General features: G+C 42.2%; 1 protein-coding gene across 1 annotated transcript in view; it reads left to right on the forward strand.

The window, feature by feature from the left end:
- Positions 1-8,627, forward strand: part of TMPRSS2 (transmembrane serine protease 2) — a 29,952-nt gene extending 21,325 nt beyond the window's left edge. Inside the window, exons 7-14 of the mRNA XM_053455735.1 lie at positions 1,396-1,509; positions 1,901-1,944; positions 3,202-3,373; positions 4,582-4,748; positions 5,825-5,920; positions 6,320-6,462; positions 6,847-6,999; positions 8,044-8,627. Of these exons, the coding sequence (XP_053311710.1) occupies positions 1,396-1,509; positions 1,901-1,944; positions 3,202-3,373; positions 4,582-4,748; positions 5,825-5,920; positions 6,320-6,462; positions 6,847-6,999; positions 8,044-8,055 (901 nt within the window). The 3' untranslated portion in view covers positions 8,056-8,627. The remainder of the gene's footprint in view (positions 1-1,395; positions 1,510-1,900; positions 1,945-3,201; positions 3,374-4,581; positions 4,749-5,824; positions 5,921-6,319; positions 6,463-6,846; positions 7,000-8,043) is intronic.
- Positions 8,628-11,227: the final 2,600 nt, after the last annotated feature.

Raw genomic sequence — 11,227 nt, forward strand, 5'->3', positions numbered from 1 at the left:
GTAAGAGGTTTCAATATAAAGTATTTCGTCACTGAGGGGGTGGTGGATGCATGGCAGACCCTTCCAGTAAAGTGGCAGATATTAATAAAGTCAGGATATGAGTATGCATGGGGCAGACATAGAGCTATACTGAATAAAAGAAAAGCACATTGACCCCAGGGTAGGCTACCTGGAACTCTCCTCCTTCTGTGGGAGTCGCTACATATAGGGGGTGGGACTAGTATAAGCAGGGGCGGGACTAACCCCAGAGGGCCTTTAGTGGGAGGAAACTGGGTGAGGGGCAGGGAAAGTTGGAAGGGCATAGGAAGAATGTGGGCGTGGTCAAATGCAGCTCCCCTGCTCAGAGAAATAATAAACTGACCCGGAGACTCGGGAAAAACGAGACTTCCCCCGGAGACTCTGGGAAACGAGACTTCCCCCGGAGACTCTGGGAAACGAGGCTTCCCCCGGAGACTCTGGGAAACAAGACTTCCCCCGGAGACTCTGGGAGACGAGACTTCCCCCTGGAGACTCTGGGAGACTAGACTTCCCCCGGAGACTCTGGGAGATTTCCCCCAGAGACTCAGGAGAAACGAGACTTCCCCCGGAGACTCTGGGAAACGAGACTTCACCCGGAGACTCTGGGTCAAACCAGGAACACGGACAGGCATGACTGTGACTCCTACCATATTGTTAAACTGTCCCCTGGACTCTCGGGGAGACTTCCCCCGGAGACTCTGGGAGACTTCCCCCAGAGACTCGGGAGAAACGAGACTTCCCCCGGAGACTCTGGGAGACGAGACTTCCCCCGGAGACTCTGGGAGACGAGACTTCCCCCGGAGACTCTGGGAGACGAGACTTCCCCCTGGAGACTCTGGGAGACGAGGCTTCCCCCGGAGACTCTGGGAGACGAGGCTTCCCCCGGAGACTCTGGGAGATTTCCCCCGGAGACTCGGGAGAAACGAGACTTCCCCCGGAGACTCTGGGTCAAACCAGGAACACGGGCAGGCATGACTGTGGCTCCTACCATATTGTTAAACTGTCCCTTTAATATGTTATTTGCCCTTTCCTCATACTTACAACAGCTTCATATACTGTTACCCTCTTAAGTTTTTTGTCTACAAATTCTCTACCTTGTTGTTTTAACCCTGTATCAGAACGTTTACCGGTTAGTTTTAAACTGTGTTTTTCACTTGCTTGGTCAGAAATGCTTTCGGGGACTCCCGAAAGCTCGTCTATTATTTTAAATACTGTTAGTCCAATAAAAAAGGTATTACGAGATTCTGCAACATTCTGTTTTTTTTTTTTTTTGCATTCTTATACACTGGACTAATACGGCTACCCCAAACTACAGTTATTACGCATTCTAACCATAAAAACAATTTGAGTTTAATTGGGTTTTTCTTCTGAATTTAGGAGCAGCTATTTAACATCGGAATCTACGGGGTCCGTATCCACAGGGGCCGGTAGCTTTGCAGTGCTAAATACAAGTTCTCCAAGCGGCTCATTGAGAACGAGCTTTTCAGTAAGGTATCGTACTTTCCACTCTTCTGGTCGCTCGCTTAATAATAATAATAATAATAATAAAATAATACATTATAACTTCTGATTTCCAAATTCCCCCTTGTCTTCTTCTGCTCCCCCGATGCCCCTCTTTCCTCCCCTGATGCCCCTCTTTCTAGGAGCTCAGAATGTTTGCTGGGAATGAGGGTGTCGCAGGGTTCTACAGCCCTAAAAGCCCCAATAATGTGTATAGAAACAGCCAGAAATGGATTTATTAACCATAATTAAACGTTTCTGATCGCCCATAACTGCAGTCTATTTTCTCATTCATCCGTTGATGTCGGAAATCGGAGTTTATCTCCCTTTATTACCGCGGGAAAAAGCTGAACGTCATGAGCGTTGCTTGTTTATTTTGCAGGGATAATTGCCCAACATCCCGTGGCGTTTCGTTAAGATGTATAGGTAAGTGCCGCCTCGCTGGCATCTTTATTGTTCTTTTTATTTGCCGTGGTATTAGTGGGAAGTGGTGATTATGACGCTGGGTTTTCATGACACACATATTTAATATTATATTACATTTATTACTATATCCGTAATTTATAAATACATAGTAACTCCACAGTTTGCAATAAAACATCTTTACCCTGTTAAAATCTTAAATTAAATACATTCTTACTACTAATTCATAACCTAACCTATTTTTTTTTTTTTTTTTTTTATATTTTTTATTGTCTCTGGTGTCAACAACATGTTATTGCCCATAATAGACACAACTTTCTGTTCAATTTGCATGTTTTATTTTTTATTATTATTATTATTACTTTTTATATATATATATAAGTAAACTAGTTCTAATGGAGAGTTTTTTGATAACCAGATCCCTTTTTCTTCCCCTGATTCCCTCTTTTTTTAAAAGCTCAGAATGTTTTGCTGGGTATGAGGGTTTTACAAATTCTACAGGCCTAAAACCTTCTTACCTAAAGAACTATCACAGACCTCAAACAACACTCCCTATAACAAAAGTGCCCCTTTTTTATCCATTTTAAAAAAAAATGTCTTTTTTTTAATACATGTTGGAGTGTTACACAGACTCCGATGCATTTTACTGCGTGGAAATCGGCGCAGGCAATCTTTAGTTATTGGATCGAGAGTTCTGTGTTATTTAGCTCCGCCTCTGGCTGTCTCTCTTGAAACCAGGAAGTGTACGCAGGAACCTACTTCCTGTAGACAATTAAAGCTGAGCTTCTAATGATTTGGGTGGGACTAGTAGCAGCCAATCGCATGTATGCAAGTAAAACATCACTGTAGCTCCTATGTGATTGGCTGCAGCTATTGCTTTCTAGTGGTGTCGAATATATAAGAAGTGTACATAGGTACGTATCCTGATTTCAGTTGAGGCTACTGGGGGAGGAGTTTATTGAGACAGAAGTCGTATTTTCTATTTCCAATAAAGAAAGAATGCATGTACTAAATTTCACCGAGTAAAATGCATTGGAGTCCCTGCAAAATAGACTCCGGTATGCATTTAACCCCTTAATGACAAAGCCCATACATGTACGGGCTCAAAATGCATTGTTTTCAATGGGTTTAGGGACCGCCCATTGTCCTTAAGGGGTTAACCTGCAAATGGGGCTGAAGTGCTCCTTTAAATTTTGAGATATAGAATCTTAACATATTTTTGCATATTACCAGAGCTTTGGATCTTTTTTAATTTTATAGATTGCGGCGTGAGACAAAGTTCAGCTTCTTCCAGTCGGATAGTAGGTGGAGTCACCGCTCAGCCTGGGAATTGGCCGTGGCAAGTTGGTCTTTTAAGCAATTTCAGATTTACCTGCGGCGGCTCTATCATTACCTCTAAGTGGATCGTCACCGCTGCTCATTGTGTAGAAGGGTAAGTTGTTGTTTTTTTTTTAATGATATATCTGCAGAGCATCTCAACCTTAAGATTAATAGAAATCCCACCTTGAGCCCAGGCGTTATAATCCAAATGTTTAGAATAGGGTTAAATCACTTGTGTTCCTTATAACAATAAAACATTTTCATGCAATAACTACCTGAAGCATGAAAAAAAGAAAAGTAGACCTGGACTGATGATCTGACACAGTGGGCACACCGGACAATTTCTGCTGGGCCCCTGGCAAAAAGCTCAGAATTTTGCTCTGAAATACGTGAACCCACATTCACTCTCACACACTATCATTCTTGTTCTCTCTCTCACGCTCTCTAAATGTTTCCCTTCTCTGCCGACCACTTCTGCTTCCATATCGTCTTCATCTTCTTTTTTTTCCCTTCTCTTTTCCATTTTCATCCACATCTCCGCGGACATAACCCGGCGGGAAGTTCACTTAGGGCAAAATGGTGGCGCTTTCAGTGACGTCCTCTGCCCTGACCCTCCATCCGGTCTTGCCGGAAGTCTGTGGACATGTGGATGAATGTAGAAGAGAGAAAATAAAAGCTAAAAGATGAAGAAAAAGCAGAAGTGATTGGCAGAGAAGGCAGGGAACATTTAGAGAGCCTGAGAGAGTAAACGAGAATGAAAGTGTGAGAAAGAATGAATGTGGGCACCGGGCAACAAATTAAAAATCCCCACCGACTGATTGGCCAAACCGAATGGGCATGGAGTGTAATGCGCTGCCCAAAAACAAATGAGTAAAAAATGAACCGAAAAATAATTTTTGGCCCATGTACATATTTGATATATATATATATATATATATATTTTTTTTTTTCTAATTGTCTGTATTATTATTATTTATTTTTTATTATTGCAATTTTTTTTTTAATTTTGCTAGTAAAGTAAACTAGTCCTAATGGACAGTCCCTCTTTGATACTCAAATCCCTCTGTCCCTTTTTTCTCCCCTGCACCATTCTGCACATGAGCAGTGTTCATTCTCAGGTGTCCCGGTCACCAGAGAATATAACGGGACAGCGGGTTGGAGTGGGACTGTCCTGTGCAAAAGCAGGACAGTTGGGAGGCATGCGACTTTTCTGTAGTATTGGAGGATTTGAATAATTGGAAGGTATAGAATTTTTTTAACATTATGGAACATATTTCTGGGAAATCATTGTTGCTATGATGGACTCTGATTTCATTTCAGGAGCAACGCAAACGCCGGAGTATGGACAGTTTACTACGGATCGATATATAAAGGCCAGGGCATTTCTTCATCTGTGGAAAGAGTTATTGCGTACCCAGGTTACGATACAGAAACGAAGCACAACGATATCGCTCTGATGAAACTCCGATCAGAGATAACATTTACTTGTAAGCTTATCATTTCTATTCTTCTATTAAAAAAAAAATAGCATAAAATTAGGCAAAATTAAATTGAAATGTCACCTAAAACGACATAGAAAATTATTTACTAAAAGTCTGCCTTTTAGTGTTCCAATGGCCCTTTATCACTCCCATCACTCCTGTGTTCCAATGGCCCTTTATCACTCCCATCACTCCTGTGTTCCAATGGCCCTTTATCACTCCCATCACTCCTGTGTTCCAATGGCCCTTTATCACTCCCATCACTCCTGTGTTCCAATGGCCCTTTATCACTCCTATCACTCCTTTGTTCCAATGGCCCTTTATCACTCTCATCACTCCTGTGTTCCAATGGCCCTTTATCACTCCCATCACTCCTGTGTCTCAGTGGCCTTTTATCACTCCCATCACGCCTGTGTTCCAATGGCCCTTTATCACTCCCATCACTCCTGTGTCCCAATGACCCTTTATCACTCCCATCACTCCTGTGTCCCAATGACCCTTTATCACTCCCATCACTCCTGTGTCCCAATGGCCCTTTATCACTCCCATCACGCCTGTGTTCCAATGGCCCTTTATCACTCCCATCACTCCTGTGTCCCAATGGCCCTTTATCACTCCCATCACTCCTGTGTCCCAATGGCCCTTTATCACTCCCATCACGCCTGTGTTCCAATGGCCCTTTATCACTCCCATCACTCCTGTGTTCCAATGGCCCTTTATCACTCCCATCACTCCTGTGTCTCAATGGCCCTTTATCACTCCCATCACTCCTGTGTCCCATGGCCCTTTATCACTCCCATCACTCCTGTGTCCCAATGGCCCTTTATCACTCCCATCACTCCTGTGTTCCAATGGCCCTTTATCACTCCCATCACTCCTGTTGTAAGTTTAAACCCTTTTGCAATTATGTTACAGCTAGAAATCTCCTTGTTTTCCACAATAAACAACTAAGTGACCCCAAACGTTAGAACGGTAGGGTATAAGTGACATTTAAGCTTAAACGTGTAAAATAAGCTTCTGTGAAAACATCAAAGTTCAGGGGTTGATTTCCTTTTAATTTTTGAAAATGTTAATATTTGCAGCGACCGTCAGACCCGTGTGCTTACCCAACGACGGAATGATATGGAGAGCTGCAGATACCTGTTGGATTTCTGGGTGGGGAGCTATGTATGAAGGAGGTAGGACCACTTGGATTCATTCTTGACATTAAAAAGAACGCTCAAGAAGATGGCCAATCGGACCCAGCAAAATCAAACGTCTATTGTGAGAATTAATTATGAACATGAAGCATGTTTTGGCCACCTTATGTTTGATTCAGTAGCGCTGGACCACAGAACAATTACTTTTATTAATGGATTTAGTTAGAAGTCTAGAATTTATGGTTACTTGAAATGTTGTTGGCTGCATCTCAAACGTTGTATGAGAGAGCCACCTCCAGCCTTGGCTAGCAGAGGACCTGACCTCATGATGGAGTTGGTGATGAGTGTCCACCTAACTAATAAGTTGCTTTATAGTAAAACTGTGTTAATTACAAAATATATATACTTGGCTTCTCAAAGTTCTGTTCTTGGTTACAGGATCATCAACTGAAATATTAAGGGAAGCTTCGGTACGTTTGATTGACAGAACGGAATGTAACAAACCCTCCGTATACAACGGAGCCATCACTCCTGCAATGATCTGCGCTGGTTATCTTACGGGAGGGATAGATACTTGCCAGGTAAGCGTTCTTTGGTATCTCACGTACTTTCAGAATTTGAAGGCTTAGCGTTAAACGTTAAGAGCAATCCTGTCGCAACGCAGTGAAAGCGCAGCAGTCACCATACCGACCAATGGTTACAGCTGATGGCTCCACTTTTACCGCTGTGTACCAGAACCATACCACCCATTATCTATCCATTCAGACTGAGAATAGCCCCAAAGTCAACTAGATTAAGAAGTCCTGTGGTCATTTATATCCTAGTATTATTCTCACCATTCTGGGTGTTATAGAGAATGGGGGGGGTTAAATCCTCCAGGTACATATTTGTTTTTCCATCTGGATGAATGCAATTAAGAATATCATAGCTGGAATATAACAAACGTCATCATTTTGTATCCCTAGGGTGACAGTGGAGGTCCTTTGGTCTCCAACACAAACTCACTGTGGTGGCTCGTCGGAGATACCAGTTGGGGAACCGGATGTGCCAATCGTAACAAGCCTGGTGTATATGGGAATGTTACCGTTTTTCTGAGTTGGATTTATCATCAAATGCAGGTAATTACTTTCAGTTCTGGCAATATTATATTTTTGCATCATTTTAGCAATATCCCTGTGTATTTTTGTGGTGGGTGGTAGGCAAAAGGAACTTGGGCATAAAGGAACAGTGGACGGAGGATCATGTGGTGGAGAAGGGTCTGGAGAACTTTTTGATACAACCTGAAAAATATGTGGGTGCAAGAATGGACGATACGCAATAATCTAAATTAGGTTCCATTGGTTCTAGGTAGAGATAGACCCTTTCCCCTCTTCATCAAGAAGCCATTGTTATTATCGAATGTAGTATCTCCCTGCTACTGTTTGACGTTGGGAAATAGTCCACAATCGGTCCTTAAACCTTCTCTGGTGACCCATTTTTGGGTGCATTTGCTGTCTTCAAGATCTTACCTTGAGGGTTTATCAGAACAATAATATCTCAAGTAATATGGAATAATAAAAAATACCCATAAACGTTCCATTATATGAGAGGGGGGCCAATGGGAACCTGGCCAAAAGTTGTGGATCTACAATTTGTAATCAGCTAATTGTCCAAGCGTCAGGGCAAGCACCTTATTGACTAATCCTGGGGTATATGATACGAGGATAAATATTACCAGGAAAGGGATCTCAATATAAATAGCTTGGAGGAGAAAACAGAGGGAAAGGACTGGAAAGAGACGTTCACATGCATTAAATAATTTAACAAAGTACATTTATTTCAATCGAGGAGAAATATCAGAACAAGAGTTTATAATCTAAAACTAGAGGGTCAAAGGCTTATCTAACACGGGGAAGTTTTACTTTACTGAGAGGGTGGTAGATGCAAGGAACAGCTTCCCAGCAGTAATAGTAGAGGCAAATTGAGTGACACGCATGGGATAGACATATGGCTCCTGAATCTAAGACAAGACCAACGACTGATTAAGGTCCGAGTCTTTACAACAGGAAGACTAGATGGCACTTAATGTCTGATATGCCATGCCGTTACATATTATGTTTCTATGAGCGTGTAAAACTTTTTACACTTTTAAAATTTGTCTCAACGCTGTCTAACTTTTCCAGACCTACAGATGATGTCACCAACAATCCCTTCTTTTGCCCTGGTTTCCTCGTCAAGCATCAAACAGCCTTAGACTCTTAGGCAGCCATATTGGAATACCGTGGACTCCTCGTCTATTCCATACCTCTTCCACAATGGACCTATCCCCCACGAGATCTACCGGATTTCAAAATGTGCCCCGCTTGCGTCTGTTTCGAATGTAAAAATGCCGAAATGTAAATATATGTAAAATAGAATTTCTTTTTAACCAAAAGTGCCATTTGCAGTAACTTTGTAACGTTCCACATATTAATTCATCACAATGATTTTATTTTAAACGGGAGATTCGGGAGAAATGTATTTATTTTGATACAATGTGCGGTCAGGAACAAGAATGATTGATTGATATTGGTTAACAATAATAATATTTCAATCATTGGGTGCTATCTTGGACATTAGACGTGCAGTAAAATTAAAGATTGTGTTCACTGAAGGGAAAGTCCTTGACCATTTATTACATTTTACTCGCGGCAGCGTACAGAACAAATGCTGGATGAAGACAAGGGTGATATTGTTTACAGCACTGCTGCAAGATTAACTAATAAAAGGGTAAAAAAGTGGAAATATGTAAAATGTGCCAGAATTGAAGTAACACCTGGGCATATGCTAGAATTGCTACCCGGGCAGGAGAGGGCTGGCAACATCCAGGGGCCCTGTAATAAAGCAGCCCAAGACACACTTGGGTGCACTGCTGAGAATGTATAGGAAATTAATACAAGGATCCAGTTATCATGGAAATTCCACCTAAATCTACTGTTATACAACACTGGAAAAAGATTCAGATAGTGACCCAAAATCTTTACCTAAATTGTCCCCTTGTCCCGCCTTGCCAGCCCCCCCCTGTTCCCTTGGTGGAAAATGGGTGGCGCTGGGGCAAATAAAGCAGGACTGGCTGCTCTGAGCTCCCTGGGGGAGTGGCTGTGGTTAAGGGGAAGGGCTAGTTATGCGCAGGGGTGGGGTCAGCTCCAGTTAGAATTTGTAGGGACAGAACAAAAATCGTCCCTCCCCTGCCCAGAGATTAAAGAGCGGTCCAGGGTCCCCAGTATGGTTATATGTGACACTATATGTATATACTATAGTATATACTGTACTATATGTAGATTTAATGCTCCTATGCACAACAAAACCTCACAATTTTAGTCTTTTGTTTTGTCTTACATTTCTAGCATGTTCTGTTTTATCAAGCACAGAAGTAAAAATAACACCCGAAATTACCCTTAAAAATTGTATGTATTTTATTTGTCTGTGTTTTTTTATGTATAAAGCAGTTCTCACAATGATTTGCACTTTAATCACTATCAGGTTTACAATTTGCACTGGATTAGTTAGAATTTATAAAGACGTCTGAATTCTGGAATATTTCTTGTGGCGTCTTTTTTTTTTTTTTTTTTTTTTACGGTCTTTAGGATTGAAAAAAAATTGTATCGCAGTCTTTGAATGTTTTTAACTTGCCGCGTCTAGAATCATTTTATCGGACCCGTCTACCTCGATAAAAGCGAATGTCTGGTTAAAGATGGAAACATTACAAGCAGGGCTGACAACTTGTCTTTTTCTAGGAAACCTGGAAAGTGTATAAAAGATGGTAATAAATATTTGATATCGCATAGAATGTCCATTTGGGATTTATTGTGCCAAAATCAATGTAAAAGTTCTGTATTGCCTGGGGGTATATAGCTCATAAATATTTTATTTACTGGTGTAAATTGGACAATATGTATAACTTTAATAAACACATTTCCTGATTTCTAACCGTATTGTATGTGTGTTTAATATTCTATGCTTCATAGAAGAGGGTTGTCGTCGCGTATGGTTAATATAGAGTCAAGCTGGATTGTAAGCTCATAGGTGCAGTCGGGTTTTGCCGCTTCGCCAGGTCTCTGGATCACTGCTGAGAATATCCGCAATATCCTTCCTGAATTTTGCTAATTTCTACAGAGATGTTTGCAATAATTTTATTTTATATTTATTTTGTTACAGAAATTGTGACAACCAATAATTTTTTTAAAGTATTTTATTCAATACATACCCTGCCACATATGCTACACACAAACAGTAGCGTCGCCAGGGGGGGGCCATGGCCCCCCCTACATTATGCTGTGCCCCCCAGTGTGCCCCCCCAATTGAAACGCTATACCATTGACCCGTTGTGCCGGAACACTAAGCTCTAATTGCAGCCGATGCGGCTGACAGTTTCAAAGCGGCTGTAAAACCGCCTCCGCTGGCTGCTTAATGGCTTGCAGGCATGCCGATCACTGACTGAGGCTCTTCGTCCCGCCCCTTTGAAGGGGGCGGGCTCTTACGGAACAGTTGCTTGTCACTTCCTGACAGGGAGAAGAGCATGAGGGAGAAGAGCAGCCTGCTGTGTTACAGTGGAAGAATGAAGGCCAGCAAAAAAAGTATTTTATTTTAAATAAATAGTGGAGGTGACAGAAGGAGGGACATTAACAAGGGGGGGCTGCATTGGGAAAATTAAATAATACAAAAAGATGGTGGCTGGGGACATAATTACACATCAGGGTGGTTAGAAGGATGTCACATATATCAATACACAAACGGGGGGGGGTTAATACACATGGGTATGGGGGCCATTATATTAACCAGTACAAGGGGTTGGTGCATCAATACACAAGGGGGGGGGGCTGGCTGGGGGCATCAAATAAATCAATACACAAGGGAGGGGGGCTGGCTGGGGGCATCAAATAAATCAATACACAAGGGAGGGGGCTGGCTGGGGGCATCAAATAAATCAATACACAAGGGAGGGGGGCTGGCTGGGGGCATCAAATAAATCAATACACAAGGGGGGGGCTGGCTGGGGGCATCAAATAAATCAATACACAAGGGTGTATTGCAAAAATGTACAAAGGGGGGTGGCTGGGGGGGCACAAATACACAAGGGGCAATACACACAAACAGAGCAATGTGGAAGGCATTTTATATGGTTATCCCATCCTGATGTGGGGGTCCATGAGGCAGCAGAGCCTGTCCTGGTGTATGTGTTTGGGTGTCAGTGTGGCAGAGCCTGATATGTGTTTGGTCATCTGTTTCCTGGCACTTTACTTGCTGCAGAGGGTTAAATAGAACTTTGTAATTTTTATTTATCCAGATTTTGTTGTCACTTCAGAGGACAAAACTTTCTAGGCCTAG

Source organism: Spea bombifrons, chromosome 2, assembly GCF_027358695.1.
Source record: "Spea bombifrons isolate aSpeBom1 chromosome 2, aSpeBom1.2.pri, whole genome shotgun sequence".
Classification (NCBI taxonomy): domain Eukaryota; kingdom Metazoa; phylum Chordata; class Amphibia; order Anura; family Pelobatidae; genus Spea; species Spea bombifrons.